General features: G+C 37.1%; 1 protein-coding gene across 4 annotated transcripts in view; it reads left to right on the forward strand.

The window, feature by feature from the left end:
• LOC150080768 (plexin-A2-like) overlaps positions 1-27,821 on the forward strand; it is a 1,384,718-nt gene that overhangs the window by 1,045,267 nt on the left and 311,630 nt on the right. For all 4 annotated transcript variants that reach the window (XM_090381170.1, XM_090381171.1, XM_090381172.1 and 1 more), the window contains 3 exons: positions 9,934-10,106; positions 17,499-17,628; positions 22,063-22,199. In XM_090381170.1, coding sequence (XP_090237296.1) covers positions 9,934-10,106; positions 17,499-17,628; positions 22,063-22,199 — 440 coding nt within the window. The remainder of the gene's footprint in view (positions 1-9,933; positions 10,107-17,498; positions 17,629-22,062; positions 22,200-27,821) is intronic.

A 27,821-nucleotide genomic window follows, 5' to 3' on the forward strand; every position in this document is an offset into this window, starting at 1 on the left:
GCATTGGTGGAAAATTGTTGCTATGGATAAAGGGATGGTTGAGTGGCAGAAGACAGAGTGGTAATTAATGGACACTGCTCATCATGGTCTAATGTTATTAGTGGAGTCCCTCAGGGTTCAGTGTTGGGTCCATTGTTGTTTTCTGTATTTATAAATAATACTGATGATGGTATATCAAGCTTAATGTCCAAGTTTGCAGACTATACAAAGGTTGGCAGGGTCGTTAAGGACGCTATGCTGCTGCAACAGGATCTTGAAAGGTTGAGCAGATAGGCTGAGTGAGAGGTGGCAAATGAAGTTTAACATTGACAAATGTAAAGTACTACATATGGGAAACAGCAACCCCAGAACAACGTATCAACTCTGTGGTACTACACTGACAGTGGTAGAGAATGAAAAGGACCTGGGGGTAATTGTGCAGGCAGATATGAAGTTCTCTGAGCAGTGCAGACGGGCTGCAAGAGTAGCTCATGGTGTCTTATCAATGATATACAGGAATTTTTCTAGCAGGGATAGGGAGGTGATTATTCCCTTGTATAAGGCAATGGTCGGGCCGCACCTTGAGTACTGTATACAGGTCTGGAGGCCTCATTTCAAGAAGGATGTAGAGCTGCTGGAACGAGTACAGAGAAGGGCAACAAGATTAGTGAATGGAATGAAGGGTTGCTCTTATGAAGAAAGGTTTAAGTTTTGCAAATTACAGTGTCTGGAGACCAGGCACCGGCGAGGTGATCTGATAGAGATGTACAAAGCCTTGAATGGTTTGAGCATGCTCAATGCAGATGGGATACTGCTTCTTGCTCAGAATAATCACCTGAGAGGGCATAAATTCAAATTGAGGAAAGACTGATGTAGGATAGGTGTGTGGAAATTTGCCTTTAGCCAGCGTGTAGTTGGTTGGTGGAACAGACTTCCATCCCTTGTTGTGGAAGTTGATAGCCTAAATAAATTTAGTCCCAGCTGGACAGTTATTTTGAATAAACGGAGGGGTGGAGTGGAAGGGGTTTATTTATTTTTTTTTTCTTTGGCTGATGCTGCATAAGCTTGCTTTCTTGCATCCTATGCCTCTACTAATGCTAATTGCTAATGCTGCTGCTGCTGCAAACAAGATCTAGAAAGATTAGGCAGATATGCTGAGCTGAGAAATAGCAGTTGAACTTTAATATTGACAAATACAATTTACTACATATGGGAAGCAGTAATTTCAGTAATTCCAGAGTAATGTGCGAAATGTGTGGTATATACTTAGGGTAGTGGAAAATGAAAAGGACCTAGGGTTAATTGTGCAGTCAGACATGAAATTCTCTGAGCAGTGTTGACAGACTGCCAGGACAGCTCACAGGGTTTTGTCAATGATATTCAGGAATTTTGCTAGCAGGTATAAATGGTGGTGATTATCTCATTATATAAAGCAATAGTCAGGCCACATCTTGAGTTCTATATACAGGATTTTAGGAAGCTTGTACTGGTTAGGATGGTTGTACTGCTCTGATATGCAGCGAGATTTGTGATGGGAGCAAAGGGGTGCTTATACCAAGAAAGGTTTCAGTTCTGCAAATTGCAGTGTCCATAGACTAGGCACCTACAAGGTGATCTGGTTGAGATGTTTAAGGCCTTGAATGGCTTGAGCAAACTTATTACTGATGCATTTTTTGTAGCTAGCAAACTCATTGCTGTGTAGTTTTTTTTTTTTTTTTTTAACTGATGCTGTATAAGCTTGCACTCTAGCATCATTTGCCACTATTTCCAACCTTACCATATTAAACTTGGCATAAAGAAGAGTTTTGTGAACGTAATAGCTAAGAGGGTTTTGTTACTCAATTGAGAAATTTCCGAAGATCAGCATTGTGAGAGCGAAAGAAGCAATCTTTGTGGGATATAAAATCAGAGAGCTTCTGCAGGATGAAATCTTTGAAAAATGTTCTTGTTCATACTCCAGCATGATAGCCAAATCAGAGGAGTTGACAATAAATCGTGAATACAATCAATAATCTTATTTAGCAGTCATGCAGTCTTGAACCACATTACACTCAAATAGCATGTGCGACTACTCTTGCATCTTAATGCTCATTTGTATCAGGCCTACTGACTTTGTAGAAACCTTTTGGCAACCACAGGTCTCACATATACAAAAACTGTTTGTAAAGAAATAGTATGTCATTTGTAACTAAAACTTCATTTATATTCATGTTTAGACTTCTTTTCTGAAAACCTTTGCACAGTGAGTAATGAGTAGGGAGAACAATTCCATCAAGACATTTTAAACCAAAAATCATCACCAAGGGATCTGGAGTTAATGTACATTGGTAGACTACCGCTGGATGTTGTACCTCATCTTTCAGACACTGTAACTAAGAAAATCATCCACACAATTTTTAAATTGTGCATATCTTTTTTTTTTACAATAGTACAATTTAAAACAAGTGTATGGGGTTTAAGCTGTAAAAGTGATAAAAATATAATTGTAAACAGTATCATGCAACTTGTACTTTTTGTAATATGAAATATTTGATAAACACCAAGAATATTTGTAGGATTGTTAGTTACAAAAAAAATGCATCAGCAATAAGTTTGCTCAAGCCATTCAAAGCCTTAAACATCTCAACCAGATGACCTTGCAGGTGCCTAGTCTATGGACACTACAATTTGCAGGACTGAAACCTTTCTTGGTAGAAGCACAGTTGTAGGATAACAACTGTGTAGGATGTGTGGAAGTTTGCCCTTATCCAGCGGGTAGTTGATTGATAGAACAGACTTCCATCTTTTGTCGTGGAAGTTGATAGCCTAAATAAATTTAAGGCTGAGCTGGATAGGTATTTGGAACGAATGGATGGGTGAAATCGTAGTGTCTGTGTTTTTTTTTTTTTTTTTTTTTTTTTTTTTTGGCTGATGCTGCATAAGCTTGCTTTCTTGCATCGTGTGCCTCTGCTAATGCTAATATATTTGAAATATGCATACAAAACTGGTTTTGAACAGTATTTACATCATTGATGGGGAAAGTAGGATATTATACATCTAAACTATTTGCATTTGTCCAATGTTGTCAGATGAAAGAAATCAGATTCCATCGAAGATGCACAGAAATACAGTGATGAACACAAGGGTGTCGCTGCCATAGACCTAATTGTTTTCAAAAGTGAAGGTAGTTGATTTTGTATACTCTGCTATGCAAAAGCGTATTCTTTTTTTTTTTAATAGTAGAGTGTACAAAAATAAACTGTAATCTGGGGCTTTATAAAGGGGATGCTGCATTGTGTCCTAAAGGGCATTGCCAAATTTTGAGATCATATTAACATTTTTAAATATACACACTTCAGTTGTAACAGAGCAATGGATAAAAAACAAGGTTTAAGCAAAAATTGTTTAATATAGTTAAAGACAAGTTAAGCAAACAAAAATAAATTGTTTATTTTTGTTTGCTTAACTTTTTTGTTAACTTTGTCTTATAAAACAAAGAATATAAGGTGCTCAGCCATGGTGATCATGCGTGTTGAAACGCATGACACAGGTGCAGGTAACAATCAGTTATTGAATAGAAGCTTTTGGTTGTCGGTTTGCAGTGGACCGAAGTTTTTAAATACTCTTGTTCGGCACAAGGGCACACATTTAAAAACTTCAGTCCACCACAAACCGATGTGTGCTAGCCAATTCACCAACTACCGGTCAGCACATGCTCATAACCAGCTTCTTGGTACCATGCCTGGACTCATTCCAGTTCAGTGGATGAAAGATGCAATGAGATTGTTAGAATAAAAGCAGATGTGGCTACCCTGCCAGTGCCTTATATAAGTGTGACCGCACAGCACACCCTAGGGCCCCTGTATACCACCTCCACCACCTTATCCTCTACTACCTGAGCATATCACGATAGCTCTCTAAAATCTTACGGGCCCATGGGATAAAATGCTTGCAGCTACTAGGCAGGAAGTTGCAGTCCCTCCTCTCAAGGGTAAAAACACTGATTTCCCCCCCCCCCCCCCCTTGGTATAGTGGTTCGGTGTACTGCATTCCCAGGCACATGCCATGCGTAAATACTCAGGGTAGGCAGTAGGCATTTATCAAGTAAATTGTAAGTAAAAGGCCTTGTCATTATAAAACAATGTAAAAATATTTTAAACAAAATAATATTTACTCTGTTTTATTTGTAGATGAACCCTATTCTTCTCTCTTTGCTAGTACTAAAAATATCGGTCACTCTTTCATAGAAATTGTAAATTGGACTTTGCTCCATTTTAATTAATCTTTCCTTTTCAATGGAAATTAAATCAAGTGACGAAAGCCTTTCATTTTTCATTCTATTTCTGGTGAAGCTTTTGATTATTTTCAAAGCTGAAAATGACCTCTCAACAGAAATTGTTGTAGCTGGAATTGTTAAAATCAAGCAGCTTCACCGCTTCAGGGAACGTTTCTTCGAGTCCATTTTGAAACACGAAGGTAAGCAAATTTTGAATTGATTTATCCTGGAACACTCGTGCATTATAAATTCCAGCTAGATCAGTTTTGAGTCTTATGCCAATGAAAATGTCACCCTAATTCTTTTCTGAAATTTTTAATGCATCCTTATTAATTTGACTTGCTAGTTTTTGAAACTTTTTACTATCGACTAATGAAATACAGTGGATTCCGGTTATTTGGGCCACCGGTTAATCGGGGCTACCCTTTATTTGGAGCAAATCTTAAAAAACAGAACCCAATTGAGAAAATAGCCAGGGTTTACTTCGCTTAATTGGGACAGAGTGCCGTTTAATCGGGGCAGGAGACTGCAGCACTGAAGATTACCCTACGATTGTCTCCGACCGTACCATGTAGTTCTGTCGGATTTCTGGAAGTCACAGCCATAAAACAATTAGCAGTCACCTGTTTACTGGGCTTTTGTGTTAGTAAAATCTATCATAAACTGATAGTAAACTCGATCTTATTGAATTTGCGATAATACGAACAGCTGGAATTCTGTGGGTTATTATGGTAAAATGTGTTTACACGTCTGTGGAATCTTCAATCATATAAAAAAAATAATTTTCAGAATCTTCTCTTCATTCCTATTTTTAAAGCTTCCTAATTTGTTACTCCGTTCTCACTTGCGTGTATCTTGTTACTTACAATTTGTGTGTGCCATGTTCTTTGTTATTGATTGCTTATCTTTTTACTGTTTTAAATTTTAATCCCCACCCACAAATGACAGTGAATGATATGTCAACTAGTTTAGTTAGTATGTACATATTACAGTACGTATTAATTATTCCAATTATCACGTATATTCTTCCGAATTTCACGTATCATTTAATTTTTTAATTGGTAAGGTAATAAAGGGTAAATTTGTACTTAATATATCTTTACTTTTATAGCCTGTGGATAATATTCCTCCTATTTTAGCTAATTAGAATCGCTGTTCAATTGAATTAAAATTCAGTTCACAAACGTGATCACAATGACCGCCACTTATTACACATCGTATAGTGAACTGTTCTTTACAATGGTGACTCCATCGTAACGTGATTTGATTGTACAGTGAACCAATTGTAAAGGGGGGCATTGTATTTTTAGCTATTTACGCGAAACTTCAGATAATTGGAGCAGCCGCTTAATCGGGCCAAAATGCACTAGTCCCGATGTGTCCCAAATAACCGGAATCGACTGTATATTGTAAATTTTTAAACTCACATAACTTGCATCCATATGCTTCAAGTTATCATTCGGTATTAGACAGAATATTCTTTCTTCTTTAATTGGACGATTTGTACAACATTTTGATTCAATCAAGTTATTTTCTCTGCAAAATTCTTCAAACTTCTCATATATGTAATCAAAATGTCTGCGCAGATGTTCGAGCGAATTTATTATTTCATTGATTCTTTCAATGCAATATGGATTATCTATAATTTTAGTTTGTAAGATTTTAAAGAGCATGTCAGTTTTAATGAAAATTTTATCATAAACCATAAGAAGAAAGTATGTTGAATCTTGCGTTAACCAATAATAAAATCCATTGCTCCTCATTAAGGTATCTGAATCCCACAATAAAGGATTGCTGTTAATGCTGTTGAAAAGTTCACAAAGGTCACTATGGTAGTGTAAAATAGTTTGTACTAGTTTTGAGTTTGAACTCCATGTCGTCGGTGCATCCTTTGGAATGCATTTCTGCACTATGTCATCAAGAAATTGCGTTCGTTTGAAAAATATTGTGCATTCAGATATGAATTTCGCTGACTGAGACAGAACAAGATTCAACTTATGGGCATAGCAATGGGTTAATAATGCTGATGGCGCTTTTTCGCTTTAGCTTGAATGCCATTTAAATGAGATACCATTACCGATGCTCCATCATATGTCTGTTCTATAAGTTTATCAGCACAGATGTTGTATTTTTTCTAAATTTTTAAATATGCTTTCTGTTACGCCAGTGTTCTGTCTTTAAGTTTGTCAAATCCTATGAAGGCTTCTTTAATTTCAGAATCCAATACATATCTTAAAACTGTGGAACACTGAGCTGTATTTGAAATGTCAGACGGTTGATCTACTCCTATAGCAATGAATGGGGATCTTGCGATCTCTTTTTTAATAATATTTTCTACAGCTGTTCCTACTGCTTCAATCAAGTCATTTTGGATTTTGAAAGAAACACCAGAAAAAAACGGATGATGTCTGTAAATGTTGTTCCAATTTTTCATCAAATTTGCAGTGTAGTTCAGTAACTCCAATAGTTTCCACAATTTAAAAAGGATTTGCCTTCATTATTACCACAAAAAGCAAAAGCAAGTTCTTGTTTAATCAAAAAGCAAGTAGCAGTTATTAATTTTTGCAGTATGTCTCTGTTCTTCTCTACCCTTTTATTGGGAATTTCAACGCTAAGTTTTTTCAGCTTATCTATGCTGAAGTCGATTCGTGTAGATCCAAATGTTTTCAGTGATATTTGGCTTTGATAATGTACAGCAGATCTTTTGTGTTTACTTAAAGCATTAGGTAAATTATTTAAATAATATCTGGTTCTTGCCCACACACTTTCACTGGATACAGAAAATAACAAGCACGGGAAACAAAAGAGTCTATTTGTTGTAATACAGCCGCACAACTAGTCTTTCTTGCTGTACCATGGTTTTAAATGTTCTTATTATTTTTGTCCCTTTATGCTGTTGAAGTTGTTTCAGTAACGGTGTTAGTCCTCCACTTTTAATCACATTAGACTTCTTCATAAGACAGATTAGAAAAAATTAAGACTCGCTGTCCATATTTGAAAAGGGATAAATTTTGAAATAAAGTATTTGTAAAGTAATAAAGTATCAGCTCTATCACTAAAGGCAAACGATGCAACAACACACATGTGTACACTCCTCGCTCTGAAAAGACCGATGGCACACTGAAGCAAAGGCAGGAATTATTCTGCCTTTATAACATGGTATTTCATGCATCTGGAGCTGCTTAACATGGCATGTGGTTTAACAACGTAACACATCAGTATATATATTGAGGTTGAAAGGCATGGGGAAATTGTGCCTGTCTAACCTCAAAATATACCAATTTACTACATAATACATTAAATTTCATGCATTAAATTAATATTTTTATAATGAATTGGAAATCATTTACTTTTTATATTTAATAATTAATATTTATAATTTTAGTCTGACTAGGCACTGCCTACCTTGCCTACCCAGGGAGCACATCCCTGCCCATATCCTGCCATGACTGGACTGGCAGCTATGTTGGGGAATCGGTCAGGAGGCTCCAAGATCGAATCTCCGAACATGAGAGAGCACTTGCGGAGCACTTCTGGTCTTTCCAGCACAACCTCAATCCACGCCGCAATGTTGAAATTATTGGCCAATCCCGACACTACCGTCATCGTATCTAATTGGAATGGCTACACATTTCCTGTTGTCAAGGTGCCTTTAACCGAAATAAAGGAGAACACATCCATCTCATCATGGAAGCAGTTATCCTCTAGAATGATGTGTTGACACACGCTTTATACTCAAACACTAAATTTACAACCACAAGCCTCTGCACCCATTGTCAGGCATTTCTCCTCGCATGACCACCATGGCTGAGCACCTGGTATTCTTTGTTTTATAATAATGCTCATTCCCCAACTGAATAAGGACTATGCAAGTTCGAAAGCTTTTGGTAGATGTTTTTGTTTGCTTAACCTGTTTTTAACTATATTAAAGGATTTCTGCTGCTCAAACCTTGTTTTTTTATCCGTTACTCCATTATGACTGAAGTGTGTATATTTAAAAAATGAACACTAGACAGAAGCCCTTTCTAATTCATATTAACATTGTTTTTGTGATGATTTTCTTTTCACTACATATATTAATGTAATTTATCAAAATGCATGTAAAGAAATATCTTCACAACCTGCTCTGGGCACTTGATTTCCCCTTTGAGAGCTCATTACTGATATAATCAATTTCGGATGACCTAGGTTAAGTCTGTGATTAGTGTCATAGATTTGTCCTCTCTATTTTTTTTTTTTTTTTTTTTTGGCCATGTGTTTTCTCCAAAACAGAGAATTTTGCATACCATTGCATTTACCATCAACTCAGACATAAGGAACAGAATAATGGGGTGTTGATTAATTACAAAATTCTGAAGTGGCGATATATTATTTTTGCCACCTACATAGTGCGTTGATAACATTGTTTGGAAAAACACTGCTGTAAACTCTCTGCCAGTGTAGATAGACATAAAAATCCACTTTGGTTGTCCAATTCCAATCCTTAAGGAATCGAGCCCAAAGCAAAATGAATTTTTCAGAATAGCAGAATATTTGTATACTTTTCTAAAGAAATAGGCAAACATTCTCTATTTTTCTGTACAGCCAGACCTTGCATAATGCGTGTTCAATTAACACATCTTTTCAGTTATCGCTATTTGAAAACATTATACCACTTTACACAATGCAAATTTTCAGTTAACACTATCTGTTTTTTTTTATGTGATAGTTAAAAAAGATTTGAATCGTGTGCTAAGCTTGCCATGCATCAGACGGGCAATAAACAAGCGTTTGCCTGCTGCCTGCCTCAGTGTGTTCTATCAACCACCAGAAGCAGATGTGGTACCTGTTTGTGCCCTGCTAATAAAGTCACGTGCAAACTTGCATTAAAAAATTCTAATTTTTAAATGAGCCAGATGAAAATGTTACTGCAAAGGAGATAATGGTAAAAGAACTAGATTAAATTTTTCGTATCTGCAGAAAACCTCAAACAAAAGGTTTGAGGTTCTCTACGATATTAATTTCACCAGGGCCTAGAGAAGGTTGTTGTTGGTTATCGGAAATTGATTGATGAAAAAAAGAAAGCCAACACTGTTCAAACGGCTCTGTTCAAATATTTCCGTAACAAAGTTTCTTCATTGTGCATTTTGTGGAAAAAAGATTTAATTCAATAATTATTTTCATTATCTTTTACATGGTATACAGTTAAAAAGTTATTTAGAAGGTATTTTTAAAATTCTTTACAGACATTCCTGAAGATCACGAACCAATTATAATTTTACCTATTGATTATTATATTTCATTAATACTTTTCCATTTTGCACGATGCGCTCGCGGGACTAATTAATCTCATTAATCGAGGCCAGCCTGTATTCTCTTTATTTCTATCAACATTTCAGAATCTTGTGAGTAAAGAGAGTCAAAAATTTATTTGATGAAGTTATCGACATTATATATATATAATGTATATGTAACCTGCAATGATAAAAAAAACTTTTTTGTTTCTCTTTGTCCTTAGAAACATCTTGCAGCAAAATGTTGTGCATCTCAATTGAACAAGCCTGCATATTTATCTTTAGTATATTATTCATGTATCTCATAGTGGTCGTCAAAAAATAATAATAATAAAAAAAAATTTGCTCAGTACACAGTTTCAATTTTTACTCTGAATAATATATATTTCATTGATACTGATTATTTCAATAATTGGTTTTTTGAAGATTTATCCAACCTCAGGACCCTGGGAAGGAGGTACAAACATCACTGTTACTGGTATTAATTTAGGACGGACTTTTGATGATATTAACAGTGGAATTAGAGTGGTATATGAAGCTGATGGAAAAACGATAGCAGATTGTACACCATATGCAGAGCTGTATGTGAAAACAACAACGTAAGTTTGTACAGATTCTGAGCTTTGAGCGGAAATGGTTTAATTAACACATTTACATGTTTAATTAACACATTTACAGTTTTATGAGTGATTTGAGTCAGAAATTTGTGTATCAATTTTATTTAAACATATTTGTGTATTTTAGTCATTTAGTTATTTAATGTACGAATTCTAGTTAAAAGTTTTATTTAAAATATATGGATATAGCTATATTTTTGGCTATATAACCATAAATATTATTAATATCATATAGTTTGACATTTGTCTTTTATCTTTAGAGTATATAAAGTGCCTATTATCTTAAGCCCTGTTCATGCATTTGTTTGTAACAATCAAAAAAATCGCCTAATAGATAGGTAGGTTCTCATGATTTTATATCTGAGTCTTTCAGATTTGCCAAGCCATACCAAATCTAACTGAAACTGGATAAATATAAATTCATCAATAGTTTTATTTTTTTTATATAATTTTTGGTTACCTTTATACTGTTTATACCAATAATGCTGCACAGTTGGCATGGAAAATGATTCAATACCCAAAACATTTTGAACCAATTTTCAATCTGATGCTTACATAATGGGATATTCAGAGTTAAAGAATGATGCTCTCGCAACCAGTCTCAGCAATTTTCATTCATAATATAACTGGTATTTAGAATAATGAAAAATAAAGATTACACTGTTCATAGAAATAAGCTCAACAAATGGCAAGTGAAAGTGACAGATCATTTCATTACACTTCAAGTGGGTAGGTGGTCAGTTAGCTTCTGAATAGAGAATTTGCTACAACAAATGCTTCAATTGCCTTCCATGATACAACAATCTGAGATGGCAATCCAGATTTCCATGTACACCTCTGACATAGTTAGAGGTGCCTCCGTAGCCAGGTGGGAAGGAGCAGCAGTGCGTAGCACACGCTTCTAGATTAGACTGGGGTTCGAGCCCGTCACCACCAAATACGGAGCATGCGGAAAGGTCTGGGAATGACCACCGCACCGGAGCAATAACATGGCAGAATCTGCAGTAGTGCTGGCTGCATAGGCAAGTGACTAAATCCCCCAATCTTGAAGGTGAATCAATATAAATCTGTTCCTTCAGTTGACCCCAAAGAAAATAATTCAGTGGATTTAAACAAGGCTATCTAAATCCAGTGAATTATTTTCTCTGGAACCATTCCTGAAGGATGGACAAGCTGTGATTATCACAGTCTGTCCATCTTCCAGAGAATGTAGTACTAAGTTCGTGGCCAATAATAGCACTAATATATGCACAGGGGATTTCATCATGTTGGAACCATATTGCATCTTGCCAAGGACACATTTAAGTAGCAAGTCTGGTAGTGCAGTAGATGAAAATGAGACAATTTTCCTCAGTCTGATGATTAGAGAGTAAATAGGGACTAGTCATTCGAGACAATAATGATATTGGCTCGAATGATACCAGCCTGTACATTATGCCCACTAAAGTTCCAGCTTTATGGTAACACGTGGTTCTACACCCATTCAATAATGTGTCAATTCTGTCAATTCCTAATGCCCTCCCATGTGAAGAATGTTTGTCAGTCTAGGATGCATTTGCAGAACCCAGGAATTCACATTGAGAGAGTTAGGAACTTACCACTGTCTGAACAACCATAGGCATGATGCTGCAGGCACTTCTTACATACTTGTAAAGTCACCTGGTGGCATTGAAGTCAGGATACTGTCGGCCTGAATATTGTTTTGCAAGAAGAACCATATACACTTTCCTGACAGTGTCCTAGCATGAGTATGACTCTGTGGTTGCCAAATGATGCACAATTTTAATGACTGTCACAAATGAATAGTAGTGGCAAATGATGCTGCAAAAAAAGCAAGCTTTTAAAGCATCGCAAAAAAAAAAAAAAAAAACCCTCATTACCTCTCCATCCCCTCCAGTAATTTGTCTAGTTCTTTGAATTTATTCAACCTACCCTCTTCCACAACAGATGGAAGTTCGTTCCAACAATCAGTGACCTGCTGGCTGAAGGCAACCTTCCGCATATCTATCTGTTCTGCAACCACCCTTTCTCAATTTGAATTTATGCCCCTCATGTAAGGAGTCTGAGAAAGAGAAAGGATTCCATTGAGCTTAATCAATCCATTCAAATTCTTAACCAACTCAATCAGGTGCCTGGTCTCCAGTCACTGCAGGTAGCAAAACTGTAGCTGTTTCCTCTCACTTTATCTTTTGCCAGAACTGATTAATATAAGACAGAGCTATGATGTTCGCTACATTCTATGTTGTATTTCAATAATTGTAGAAGAATAAGAGAAATCTACCTCAATATGATATGTGTAACACTTCCTAATGACACTCTCCAGCAAATAAAAGAAAATAAAATTAACTCAAATTAATTACAGTAATAAAATTAATTAAAAAAACAATTAAAATTTAAAACAAGTTCAACACAAAAATTTTGAAAAAAGACTTTCCTTCCTGAAGCTGACAGGGCTTTTTGGCCATATGTCTTGATCACAGGAATGGAAATTACCGAGTGTGTGAGAGTCAGAATCTTAAATAGAGAGATTATTTGTCTTCACGCATGCACGTAAAATACCATGAATCAGATATTAGATATGGACAATGAATGTTATGTAATTTAATTTTGGTGGTTTCTGCAATTAATAGTCTAGAATAATTACGTTGGACACTAAGCATTTTGGCCTCATTTAATAAAAATGTATGGTTTTCGTTAACAGCATGAAAGGCAAATTCTCAGCTGCTGAACGAGAAGCATGGACTGAGAACGTGTGGTGTTTTACTCTCACATCCAACGTATACCACGTCTAGCCCTGATAAAAAGAGTCTTAATCACTGCAAAAAATGTATACTAGGTCATTGATTTGTGTTGCTAAAGGGGAAAGGACAGAACAATTGTATTCAATGAGTTTATTCAGCAATACAGAAATCACACTCTATACTGAACAATCACTCAGTCCGTTTGCATTAAGGGCAAGTTGCTATAATGGATAAAGGGATGGTTGAGCAGGAGACTACAGAGAGTGGTAATCAATGGACATTGCTCTTTGTGTACTAATGTTATTAGTGGTGTCCCCCAGGGTTTGGTGTTGGGCCCATTGTTGTTTTCTTTATTTATCAATGATATTGATGAAGGTTTATCAAGCTTAATGTCAAAGCTTGCAGATAATACAAAGATTGGCAGGGTTATTAATGACAATATGCTGGTGCAACAGGATCCCAAGAAGTTGGGTAGATGGGCTGACAAGTGGCAACTGAAGTTTAACATTGACAAATGCAAAGTACTGCATATGGGTAGCAGTCACCCCAGAGTAACTTATCAACTTGGTGGTATATAGTGTATAGTGTGTTCGTGTCTAACGGCACCAGGGGTTTCCCCCATCTCCGCGTTGCTTTCATTGTGGGTGTAACAGTTCACTGTAAAGGCCAGAGATTTAAAAGTGTATGGATATTGTATGAGTGTAGTGTTGTGGTATCGTTGTTCCTCTGGCCATTTAGCCGCTAGACCCCTGCTGGGGCCCAACGTTGTCCACACTATGCCTCGTGGAGGCAGACCAGGTACACTAGTATTGAAATATTTACTCTGGCAGGTCCTGCCACCTAATTTCCTGAGATTTCAGTGGCTAGGACCTTAAAAAAAAAAAAAAAAAAATATATATATATATATATATATATATATATATAATAGAAAAATTTTCGCTCAGTGGAGGTTAAGAAAATTGTGTAGAAAGGCCAAATGAGTTCAGTGTGAACGCAATTAAATTTAGTCATTATTAAATTTTAAGTTATGTGGGGTATACACTTGCATATTAGGTAGAGGTGGGGGAGACAGAAGGCTGGGGGGAAAAGACAGAAATATGGGGACGATAGAGAAGGCGACCCCAGATAATCGGCGGGGCAGGCCCATGCCCCACCAGGCGAAGAGGGGAGCGGCAAGGAGGTGAGGGGATGGAAGATACCATCCCCTCCCCCCTGCCGGGGGAGAGAGGAAAAGATAGGACCATGCAAGGGAGCATGGTTTGAGAGCCAAGATGGCGAGCAGCAAACTGCAGTTGGTCTTCAGTGGCATTGGTGTTCCCATTTGGGAAATCACTCATGGGACAAGGTCCCGTCCAGTTAAGTCAAGTCAAGTCAGCTCTTGTCCTTTATTAAGTAGGTTCAGTTGTTATTCCTGGTTGTCATGTATAGGGTTCAGTTCTGCTCCACTGCAGCGAGCACTCGTCTTCTTGCGAAGAGCTCTTGGGCGTAGCAGGAGAAAGCCAGGTACTCTTGTTTTGTTTCCAGTATGTTGTGTTCCCGTCCTCTAGGACAATATAGGATCTTTGTTATTAAGATGTTGCGGAGGTCGTCATAAAGCTGGCAATCATACATTAGAAGTTGCCAGCTCTCTAGACCACCACAAACACAGGTAGGGTCCTCTTCAATTCCCAAAAGGCAAAGTTTGGCATTGATGGCGCCATGTCCGGTGAGAAGGTATGCTGCATGGAGTCCAGGTGAGAACCACGTTGGGAACTTAGGGTAGACCCTGCTGACGTCAGGTATAAACTTTCTGGTTATCTCCCCTGTATGGGAGTTTGTCCATCTCTCTTGCCACACCTGCAGCAGGTGAGCGTAGAGCCTCTTCTTTTCAGCGGTGCGGTTATTTGCTGGGTCAGTTGTATGTCCGAGACAGGTCCTTGAGGTGCCCTTTGCAAGATGGTAAAGTAAACCTTTGCCCACAATCTCCAGATCAAGGGGGAGGACTCCGGTCAAGACCTGTAAAGCGTGGGTGCTCACCGTGCTGCAGGCACGAGAAGTAAATAGTAGAATCGACCTTTGGGTTGAGTTGATGATACGTCGGTTGACTGCGGTAGTAGCCTTGTGATACCATACGCCAGAGGCATATGTGATGATAGGTATGAATATGGCTTTGTAGAAGATATGTAGCGTACGCCGGCCAAGGCCCCAGTCCCTTCGAGCCACCCTAGCAACAAGGGCAGCATATTTCCTAATCTTGGTTCGGATGTTTTGTAGGTGGTCTTTGAAGGATAGGTTGTGGTCAAGGATGACCCCTAGATACTTGAGTTGTTTGGAGAATTTTATTGTCCTCTGGTTTATCTTAATTTGAGGAGGCCGTCGTAGGTCCAAGTTCCCTTTCAGCAAGGCTGAGTTGGTTTTTTCTGGTGATATTCTCAGGTGATTCTGTTTTGCCCAGTTCTGCAGTAGCTCCAAGGCCAGGTTTGCAGATTCTTCCAGTTTTGCCCTTGAGTTCGCCGAGACGGAGAGAATGAGGTCATCGGCAAATGCTTGAGCATCCACTTCTCCGAGGTCCGAGACGAGGAAGCTGTCCAAGACGATGTTCCATAGGAATGGTCCCAGGACTGAACCCTGCGGGCAGCCCCGGTGGATGCTTCTAGAGAGGGTTTGATAGGGCGCATTCACTACTATGAATCTGTTGGATAGGTAGTTCTGTAAAGTCTGATAGAGGTTACTGGGAAGATTTGCAGCTCTGAGTCTGGCCAGGACGCTTGGCCACCAAAGTGTGTCGAATGCCCCAGCGAAGTCCACAGAGATCACCAAGAAGTATTTTCTGTTGCAGTTTTCCATTTTCCCCAGGAGGTGCTGGTGGGCATCTATGGCAGAATGACCCTGTCGAAAGCCGAACTGGTTGGGCGTTGCTAGTCCTGCAGTATTGTAGTGATGTTGGAGACGAGCATGTAATAGGCGCTCGAAGAGCTTGCTGACCACGGAGAGCAAGGCTATAGGCCTGTAAGAGTCTGGGAGGATAGGCGACTTGGAAGGATTTTTTAGGATAAGTTTAACATTGGCAACCTTCCAAGATGTTGGAAAGGCTCCTGTCTGGAGGCATTTGTTGTAAAGATTTAGCATCAGGTCAGGGGCGAGTTCTACTGTCTTTTTAACAATTTCTGGTTCTAGCAGGTCTGGCCCTGGGCATTTATTTCCTCTGATAGTTGATGCTGCTGCAGTTAGCTCCTCCCTGGTGAAAGGCATTTCCATTGCTTGGTTATTGTAGGTCGCATTATCTTGGCACATTTTCTTCTGATCATCAGTCTGTGATTCAGCCGGTGGTTGAAAGACCACGTCAAGAATGTTGTTTATGGTGCTTTCCCAGTTTGTAGTCATGGCACCTTGTGGAGTTCTAGTAGTAGCAACTTGGTGGTACTACACTCAGGGTTATGAAGAATGAAAAGGACTGGTGGTAATTTTGCAGTCAGATATGAATTTTTCTGAGCAGTGCAAATAGGTGGCCAGAGTATGTAATGGATATTATCAATGATATTCAGGAATTTTGCCAGCAGGGATAAGGAGGTGATTCCCTTTGTATAAGGAAATGGTCAGGCCACACCTTGAATACTGCATACAGGTCTGGAAGCCTCATTTTAGGAAGGATGTAGAATTGCTAGAACGAGTACAGAGAAGGGCAGCAAGACTGGTGAGGGGAACAAAGGGGTGCTCTTATGAAGAAAGGCTTAAGTTCTGCCAATTTCAGTGTCTGGAGAGTAGACACCTGCGAGGCAATTTGATTGAGTGTATAAGGCCTTGAATGGATTGAGCAGGCTCAGTGCTGATGGGATTCTTCCTCTTGCTCAGATTACAAACCCAAGGGGACATAAACTGAAATTGAGGAAAGACAGTTGTAGAATAGATGTGCAGAAATTTGCCTTTATCCAGCAGGTAATTGATTGCTGGAACAAACTTTCATCTGTTGTTGTAGAAGTTGCTAGCTTAAATAAATTCAATACAGAACTAAACAAACATTTAAACGAATGGATCGGTGAAATGGAAAGGGCTTTTCTTTTTTTCTTTGGCTGATGCTGTATAAGCTTGCTTTCTTGCATCATAAGTTTCTACTAATGCTAAATTCAAGAATTTATTTAGAATATTCTTCTGTACCTTTGTGTCACTTCTTGGCCTTATGGCTTAGATCATAGTGTACCTTTGTGTTCAATTTCATATTAATAGGTTTCTGCATATCTCCTATGCACCTGTTTCCTCCCCAACCTAAAACATAAATTGCTATATAAATCCCACCTCCCAGCTACTGCTTATCTGAAAATAACAGCAATTTGGTAAATGCTTCTTGAATACAGTATGGTAGTTTTCTAACCCATGAGGTATATTATTTGATAATGAAAGTGCTGTGATTCATATTGCTAATTTATTGATATTTAAAATAGTGTGCTATTAGGCTTTCTAGACTGTAAGTAAGCATGAAATTATTTTAATACAAGTTCATATTGTTGCTTAAAATTTTTGAGAATGTTAAATATTCCCAAACTTAAAAAAAAAAATTGGATTGTTAATTTGTGCACGTCTTTCGCACACTTAAAATTTTTTCAAGTAAATTAAACTGCGGTTGGCTGTTGATTCCTTTTTCACTTCCTCCTTATAGGATTGTGTGCCAAGTAGAACGCCCCCGTAATGTGACTAGTAGCCAGCTTAATGGTCCTGTTGCTGGACCAGTTTTAATCTCAGTTCTTGGTGACTATGTTGCTCGCTCTAAACATCATTATTCATTTGTTGTAAGTATAACATAAAAATAGTGGTTTGAATTTCAGAAATCTGCTTTATTTTTCAGTAAATACTTCATTTTAAGTTTGTATGTGTGCATGCATGTGCATTGTCTGTACAATATAGGTAAGGCATCAAAAACCATCATGAGTTTTCATTACCCTTATCCAGAATGAGTTTCTTGAAAATATATGGGCCATATATTTTCAATAGGGGTGAGTTTTTCACTAGTGGTGGGCTTTCAGTAGTGAGTTTTCTTCTTGAAATTTTGAAAAATTCATAAAAATGAAAACTTTGTACATAAATGCTTTTAAATATTAATTTGTTCTTATTTTGACTGTGTTGCCTAATATTAGAATCCTTCAGTCATCTGTCTAGTTAATAAGAGAGTTGGATATTCATTGCACTATTTTTATAAATAAAATTGATTGTCTTAACAGTAGTTTTGTAACTGATTAATGAACCAGATAATTCAGAAAATTTCAAAATCTTGAAAACATTTACTCAACGGTATGAATGATGGTGAATTGTGATCAATGCCTCCTTTTAATTTAAATATCTCAGGCCCATTTTAATCCTTTCCTGAGTAAGTTCCCTGAATGTCAGTGGGTTCTGTGGTTTCTGGATTATTTTTATTTTAAATATTTTCTTCTTATTTTGACTTGATTGCCCATTATTAATGTAAAATGATCATAAATTTTATTTATTTTTTTTTCATCAACTTCTGAATTTGAATTGCAGAGAATTTTGGCTTTTATAAGCCAAAATTGAGCAACAATGGCTGACAGGTGCATTATCCTTATCTATTTTCATACTTCCTTGTGTTAAAACTATATCTGCTATTATTTGGAAACCCAAATAAGAGATGGTAGCACATACTGGAAAATCTTCAAGGCAGTTACAGAAGGATGCATTATTTGAAATGATTTATAAAAACATTTAAATATATGTACTCTTCAGAATCCACACATGAAATGTGGTTGCTCCTGACAGATTTATGCACTCAGATCATTAGCTGGCACAGTTTTATGGTGCGAGATTAATAGAAAACATAATAAAGTTAATGTCATAAATTATATTTGCATACTGCAATTTTAAATTTAGGGATTTATCCTACAGCATGCAAACATAATATATGGCATTAATACACCTGAATGAGTTTTGTTTAACAATTTTATATTTTCTATTTATATATCATAATTATTATTTTTTGTTCAATATGAATAATTTTTGTCAAAGTATATGCTAGAAATTGTGATATAAGGAAATTTTGGGCCCCTCTCCCAATTGCTGCTGGGACTTCGACCTTAACCCCCAAACTAAATGGACTGTAAAATATCGGTTAGAATTGTTTCAGTGAAAATTTGAAAAAAGTGCCTGGTTATGGATTTCAATTTGTACAGGTAGGTTTTTGTGGACTGTACTCAGATATGGTAGGAGTAGCAATTTTTTTTTAACTGCTGCATTGCTACTATTGTAGATCTCATGAGATCTACAAGATTAGCCATTTGAGACAGGCGCCTCCGCAGCCAGGTGGGCAGGAGCAGCAGTGCGTAGCACCACGCTTCTTGATTAGACCGGGGTTCGAACCTGTGACCACCAAATATGGAGGATGCAGAAAGGTCAGGGAATGAACACCGCATATCCCCAGAGCAATATGGCCTTAGTTGCTAATGCTCCTAAATAACAAACTAACAGAGTTATAGCCATTTGAGATCTCATGTTAACTCCCATTAGCCTAATAATCATGATTTAAAATTTCGTGTCTCCCATTCTAGCTTTGTAATCAAAAACATGTATAGTTTGCCAAAAAAAATCAATGCTCCTGCTGTGATTTGGTGGGGGAGATGTCAGTGAATGGTTTTAAGAACATTTTTAAACTCTTACGAAAATACTGCACATTATCAGGTAAAAAAAAAAGCAGAACTATATGAAAATGAAGGTTTGGGATGCTGCCTTTATATCAATAGCAAGAAAACTAGCATTCTTGTTATTGCTCCCATTTGAAGATCAGGTTAGAATGGAAGCAATATGATATTGCTAAGAATTGATTCTTTTACTGATGCACTTTAATATCAAACAAAAGTAACATTAGCAAAACTGAACTCTATCAAAGTGACGATCCAGGATTCCAAGTTTGCCCGAGGAGCCTGCTACTGTGTGTTCTATACTGCTGCTACCAGTATTGTTGATGAGTTGCCAGTCTTCCCTTGTTTCTTGCTTTCTTTCACCTAGCTTATCTTACTGAAACTCCTACATCCAGTGAGTTTAGGAAAATGGGGGTGAATTAATGAAAGTTTATTTCTAATTTACCATTAAAAGAAGATAATATGCTTGCTTGTTTGGCAGCACAGTTATTTCACAAAGCTAGCAAATGCCATTTACCACAGTTGACTATATCTGCTTCATGCTGTCAGTGGAAGGTGACCAGATGAAAATGCTGTCATGAAATATGTGCCACTGTATCAGTACTCCTTAAACTCTACCAACATCAGTGGCGCATTATGGCCTTAGCTGCCAATGCGCCATAAAAAACCAAATCAAATCAAATCAAATCAACCAACATCAGTTGGAGAAGCAGAGCCATAAAAAAAAATCTGTGACAAATCTGTAGTGCACAAAAGGCATGATATGCATGAACATGCTTGTATAATTTTTCAATTGAGTTTTGGTTTCTACTACCATTTCCCTTGAATTGGGGTGAAATAGTTGAGTTACTTTTTTTTTTATTTTTATAACAAGAATAATTAAGATTGCTGTTGCTAAAAATTGTTTGTTTCTCTCTTCAGTATTGTCAGGATAAAGAATAGAATTATAAATGCACCATTTTAAACTGTTTCTCACCTTTTCCTCCAAGCACAATACTGATCATTGCATGTACGGCCACTCCCCGACTTACATAAGGGCCGTGTTCCACTGAACTCTGTAAATCAAATTTTACGCAAGTTAGATTTCCCTATATGCTTATGCAGCACTCACAACTATGTGCGCTGAATTTGATTGAAGCAAAAAAGAAATGTTTGACAAACGTTTAAATAGAATTATTTATGCCATTTTTTTATCTCATGCACAGGAAAAATTACAAAAATTCCAAACTTATAAAAAGAAAGAGGAGACAGGCATAATGTCAACAAGTTTTACCTTTTGAGCATCGTTGCCAGAATTATCTCTCCATGCCGTTGCAGAAGTTCAGAGCCGTGGAGTTTTAGAAGGGGTTTTTTCCAACACATCACAAAATTTCTCTACAGCTGCAGAATCGACACTGGTGACTTTACCACATACTTTAATATTTTGGAAACCAGCGTGATGCTTGAACCTATTAAACCACCCTTTGCTTGCCACGAACTTGGCTTGGGGTTCGCCGTACTTATCCTTAATATCATCCTAAATACTTTTTGCTCTTGCTTGAATGGCCATTAGACTCAGAGGCACTTGCTTCTGAATCTGATTTTCCATCCATATTATTAATAGCTTTTCCATCTTCGATATAGCATCTGAATGCTGTTTTGTGATCACCATTGATCTTAAATGCATTGATCCTTTAATTATATGTGTGCTGTCCCTTAATCTAGTATTCACTGTTGAAGCAGTGAGATCTAATTCCGTGCAATAGATGGCAAACTTTGTCCTACTTCATACTTCTTAATTAATCGTCTTCATTTCTTAGCACTGCCAGCACTTGCACTTTTCATTGTAATAAGTAAATAGAAATGAAGAGAAGATTCTTAAATTTTATTTATGTTTTTTATATGATTGAAGATTTCAGTGAAGGGGAACTCATTTCACCTTAATACCATAACATAAAAACCCACACAATTCCAGTTATTGGTATTATCGCAAATGCAATAAGATCGAGTTTACTACCCTTTTATAATAGATTGCACTAAAAGAAAAGCCCAATAAACCGGCAAGTGCAAATTGTTTTTATTGTTTTATGGTAGTGAACTCCAGAAATGTGTTTTAGAAAAATATCACAAAGGTGTTCAAAATTGATTTAAAAAACTGTTCAAAATTGATTCTTTTTGATTCTTTTCATCATTATCATACGGAACATATGGTAATGATGAAAGTGTAGTGCAATTTCCATTATAAAAATGACATTTTAGAGAGATAAATAGCTTAGTTATACAGGGAAAATTTCAACTTCCCGAGGTCTTGGGACGAATTACCAAAAAAAAAAAAAATGTGTTATTGGGTTCACATTGCGATATTTTCATGATACCTCCATTTATTCCTACAGGATGCAAAATACATTTCCACGATTTTTTTAAGTTTGTACTGGTGGGCAAAAACTTATGTAAAGTCAAATTTCCGTAAGTCGAGTATTATGTAAGCCGGGGAGTGCCTGTACTACAGAAATGTGCCTACTTGTACTTTTTTTTTTTTGCATACCTGCTAGAGGATAAAATTGTGTTTTTTTATATAAAATTCCTTTTCTTGTGCAGAATCCAAGGATTACAGATATAAAACCTGCAAAAGGACCTAAGTCTGGCGGTACTCTAATGGAAATATGGGGCCTTTACATGGATGCTGGAAGTAAAGTTGAGGCATACATTGGAGCTCACAGTTGCACTGTTACAAGGTTAGTTCTGAATATTGTTTTACAGTGCCTATTTCAGATTTTTGATACTGATCATATAGTGTATGACTCCTATTCTTCCAGATGTCCTATTGTATGAATTCCCTAACTGCTGCATTTCTAAATAACATGCTTTTTAGCTTGAGCAATTGTTCATGAAATATCTACATATTTTTAACTGTCGAAAAACAAGAATCTGATATTTATCAGTGATGTCAGATACAATACTAGTATCATGATAATTAAGGAAACAGTTCACCACATTATATGAACTTTTTCATTAGCTTTGCTAAAAAAGGAGTCCACACATATAAAACACATTTGTCATGACTTCACTGTGGTGTATTTGTTTGTGTACTCATCTCTACAGTATACTTTAAAATTAATTCCCTTCCAAACTGCCCAACACAGACATCCATTTTTGAGCCAAAGTGGAAAAACTTGCACTTGTGAAACTGTCTACCATCCATTTGGTAATCTCATTCTGGAACTACTAAGAGATTTACATATTATAATAGACAAAGTTGTCCATTCACTAAGGCAGTCCCTTTCACTCTGGAATGCTCATGTACCAGCATGACTTTTCCCTTGAGACCCGGGAGAATTCTGATACTCTGTCTCTTCAGTACACAGAAGTGCAAACTGTCTCTTCAGTACACAGAAGTGGACATTCTGACTTCTTGCCGGTTTATACAGATGGCTTCTGCGTGCTGAAGTGGATAGTTCACATTACCCATCCATCCCCTCCAAGAATTTGTCTGGTTTTCCTTGAATTTATTCAAAATACCCACTTTCACAATAACAGATAGAAGTTTGTTCCAACAATCAACCACCTGCTGATTCAAAGCAAACTTCCACCCATCTATCTTACAACCATCCTTCCTCAATTTGAATTTGTCCGCCATGGGGACAAATTCAAATTCAAATGGTGGACAGGAGGTAAAAGCAATTCTGAACCTTTTATTTATTGTAAATATTACTTCTATTTTAGTACTGTTTTATTAGTTAATAAAATAAAAGTTTGTTCACTTGTATAGACAATTTACTGTTAGATTCCTCTGGTTATCTGTGTACGGAATCACAAATGTATATAATTTAAGTTAATAAAGAACCTTATTATTATTGAGTAATATCAAAACATTAATTTGGAAAACTGCTAAATAATATCCACTGCAACAGTAGAACTAATGTTGGTGTTGACAAAAAAGAATCACTTGCTGTCTCTTTCTTCCTCCAAAACAATTATTTCAGATACTTTCTGTATCTGAAATAATTTTATAATCTCTCTCTCGTGAAAGTAATGAAAGAAAGCAGTAAGCCGCAAAGTAATGTTTATAATTCTTTGCCAATTTAACATTTAAGCATACTTAATGAAATTTATCATGTGTTGAGGGAAAGTAATAAATAATATAAAAAATAATTTGATTTCCACATATGTTTAATTCAAATTCGTTGTACATAGTTTCTTATTTTTCATAATTATAATTTTCTACAAAATATATATTTAAACAAATATGATAAATTTTATTGTAATTACATTCATGAAAGGGTGCCAACACCGTTGAAATATGTAGAAAAAGAATCCCTTCTTGATACTCCTGCTAAAGACCACCCTCCAACTGCTGTTGTTTCCATTCCTTCTTCCATGTCACAAATTAATGTCTTCAAAAACATAACCAAACATTTTTTCACCAATTAAAATTAGATGTAGATGTAGAATTAGAATTACACCTCAATTGCCACTTCTCGGCCAGTCTGCCAAATTTTTCTAGCTTGTTAGAGTACAAGACCTAGGAAAATTAGGCAGACATTAAGCTTGATATACCTTCATCAGTATCATTAATAAATATTGTAAACAGATTGGGGCCTAGCACTGCAGTGCTGAAGGACTCCACTAATAACAGTAGTGCAACAAGTGCAATGCCATTAATCCTCAATTTTCTGCCACTCAACCAACCTTTTATCCATAGCTGTAACTTGCCCCTAATGCTATCCTGCTCTGATTTGTACAGTGGTCTTTATTATGAAATAGCATCAAGAGCTTTACTGAAAATAGTATACAATGTAAAAATTATTTGTTACATCCAGTTCCTTTGTTACTATGTCAGGGCATTTATTCAGACTGATCAGATGAGGTCCCATGCTATGATTTCTTTGTAACTGCATTCAGGTCAAGATGGTCCGGATGAAGAATTTTGAGCTTATGGGGATGGATAAGTTAGTTTTTTGGAAATATTTACCGTCTTTTTATTATCTTATATTAATTAATCAAAATTGTGTCTGAAAAATAGTTTAATAGTCTTAGACATGCTTGTTAGTTTATTTTTAAATGTTGCGAGTGGTTTGTAAATTATGTCATATTATCGTTGTTTTGGTTTGAGTATCATAGCACATAACTAGTAGTACAGTGGAACAGTAGGGTTTTAACTGTGATAAATAAGTAGCTCCAAGGTTCTAATCACAGAGTTTAGTATATATTTCTTTTGTTTTTATCCAAGAAATTTTACTTTTAGTAAGGATATAATTAATATCAAACTCTACAAACTTAACAGTATAGTGTAATGTATACCTTAAACTTGATAGATTAAAGTATAATGTAAACTTCATAGTATTATATGTACACTGCGGCACCTCCGTAGCCAGGTGGGCAAGAGCAGCAGTGCATAGCACACGCTTCTTGATTAGACCAGGGTTCGAGCCCGTGACCACCAAATACAGAGGATGCAGAAAGGTCAGGGAATGACCACTGCATATCCCCGGAGCAATATGGCCTTAGTTGCTAATGCTCCTAAAACCAAATAACAACAACAATATGTACACTGCATTTAGGAATCTATTAGCTTAGTGTATTATTGTCAGTTAATCAATTAAATTATGTTTAAAAAGAAATATGACCCAGACTAGGGCACAAAGTATTGGGAGTGCTGTGGCTCGGAAGAACTGAAGGGGCGATTCTTCTAAAAATCGTGACCTAACACAAAATGTGCAACTAGTGCATTGTTTGTGGAGCTTTCTGTAACAGGACATGATTCAGGGGAGGTCCCTATGGACTGAAGATGTGCGAATGTATCCCCAGTTCATAAAGGAGGATCAAAAGGTGACATGAATAATAACAGACTTGTTAGCTTAATGTCTGTTTCAGGGAAAGTAATGGAGTTACTGGTTAAAGAAGTAATGCAAGAATGCAATTATATTGCAGTCATAACATTAATTTGTTGAGAGGCAGTCTTGTCTAATCAATCTGATAGGTTACTATGATGCAGTGACCAAGGAATTGGATGCAAAAAATAATTTTGACATCATATACTTGAATTTCGGGAAGGCTTTTGATACTGTTGCACATAAAATACTGCTCTACAAACTGGAGCAATGTGGCATTACGGGCAAGTTACTGCTACGGATAAAGGGATGGTTGATTGGAAGAAGACAGAGTGGTCATCAATGGGCACTCTCTTTGTAGACTAATGTTAGTAATGGAGTCCCCTAGGGTTCAGTGCTGGGCCCTTTGTTGTTTTCAATATTTATTAATGATATTGATGAAGGTATATCAGAGTTAATGTCAATGTTTGCAGGTGATATAAAGGTTGGCAGTATTTTTAATGACAGTAATCAGAGTGAGATACTGCAACAAAGATCTAGGAAAATTGGGTTGATGGGCTGAGAAATGGCAGTTGGAGTTTAATATTGACAAATGCAAGGTACTGAATATGGATAGCAGTAATCCTAGAGTAGTAGTAGCAGTGGCACATGATGCAAGAAAGCAAGTGTAGGAGCTTATGCAGCATTAGCCAAAAAAAAAAAAAAAAATCACACCATTCCCTCCAAATGCCTGTCCAGTTCCTCCTTAAATTTATTTAACCTATCAACTTCCACAACGACAGATGGAAGTTTGTTCCAGCAATTAACCACCCGCTGGCTAAAGGCAAATTTCCGCACATCTATTCTACATCTGTCCTTTCTTAATTTGAACTTATGTCCCCGTAGGTTGGTAATCTGAACAAGTGGAAGGATCCCATCAGAATTCAGCGTGCTCAACCCATTCAAGGCCTTATAGACCTCAATCAGATCGCCGCGCAGGTGCCTAGTCTCCAGCCACTGCAATTTGCAGAACTTAAGCCTCTCTTGGTAAGAGAATCCCTTCATTCCCCTCACCAATCGTGTTGCTCTTCTCTGTACACGCTCAAGCAAATCTCCATCCTTCCTAAAATGAGGCCTCCAGACCTGTACGCAGTACTCAAGGCGTGGCCTGACCATTGCCTTATACAGAGGGACAATCACCTCCTTTTCCCTGCTAGCAAAATTCCTATATATCATTGACAAAACCCCATGACCCGCCCTAGCAGCCTGTCTGCACTGCTCAGAAAACTTCATATCTGACTGCACAATTACTCCCAGGTCTTTTCATTTTCTACCACCTTAAGTGTAGTACCACACAGTTGGTACGTTTCTCTGGGGTTACTTCTACCCATATGCAGTACTTTGCATTTGTCAAGGTTGAACTTCAGTTGCCACTTCTTAGCCCATCTGCCCAAATTATCTAGATCCTGTTGCAGTAGCACACTGCCATTACTGTCATTAACAACCCTGCCAACCTTTGTGTCATCTGCAAACTTCGACATTAAGCCTGATATACCTTCATCAATATCATTGATAAATACACAAAACAACAGTGGACCCAACACCGAACCCTGTGGGACTCCACTAATAACATTAGTCCACGAAGAGCAGCACCCATTGATTACCACCCTCTGTCTTCTCCCACTTAACCATCCTTTTATCCATTGTAGCAACTTACCCTTAATACCATTCTGCTCCAATTTGTACAGTAGTCTTCCATGCGCAACAGTGTCAAAAGCTTTCCTGAAATCCAAGTATATGATATCAAAATTATTTTTTGCATCCAGTTCCTTTGTGACCACATCATAATAACCAATCAAATTTGTCAGACAAGACTTTCCCTTAACAAACCCATGCTGTGTTTGAATTATTGCTGCAGTCTTGTCTAGATGATCCTGCAATGCATCTTTAACCAGCGACTCCATTATTTTACCCGGAACAGAAGTTAAACTAACTGGTCTGTAATTACTCGTGTCACCCTTCGATCCACCTTTGTGAATTGGGGACACATTTGCACATCTCCAGTCCGTGGGAACCTCCCCTGAGTCCAAGGATGCTCTCATAATTATGGCTAAGGGTTTGCTTAGTTGCTTTGCCGCCTCCTTTAAAATAACTGGATAGATCCCATCCACCCCAGGTGCCTTTCTTATGTTTAACTTCAACAATTTCTCCTCCACTTTGCTCTCAGTTATTACAAAATCATTAAGCACACTGCTACAATTTGATAACCTTCTTCCATTTTCAAATTGTAATAATTCCTCACGTGTGAATGTAGATGCAAAATACTCATTCAGTTTGTTTGCTATCTGAGCAGGATCATCAACAGTCGAACCATCGATGTCAAGTGGACCAATCATATTCAACCCCTTCCTTTTAGAGTTTATATAAGTAAAGAAATCCTTGCTGTTTTTCTTAGTATGTTTTGCCAAAGATTTCTCGTAATCCGCCTTCGCCTGCCGAACCTCCTTTGTGACCTGATTACAGACTAGCTTATATCTGCCACAGGCT

The sequence above is a fragment of the Mastigoproctus giganteus genome, chromosome 9 (assembly GCF_048544385.1).
Source record: "Mastigoproctus giganteus isolate SK-2022 chromosome 9, ASM4854438v1, whole genome shotgun sequence".
Classification (NCBI taxonomy): Eukaryota; Metazoa; Arthropoda; class Arachnida; order Uropygi; family Thelyphonidae; genus Mastigoproctus; species Mastigoproctus giganteus.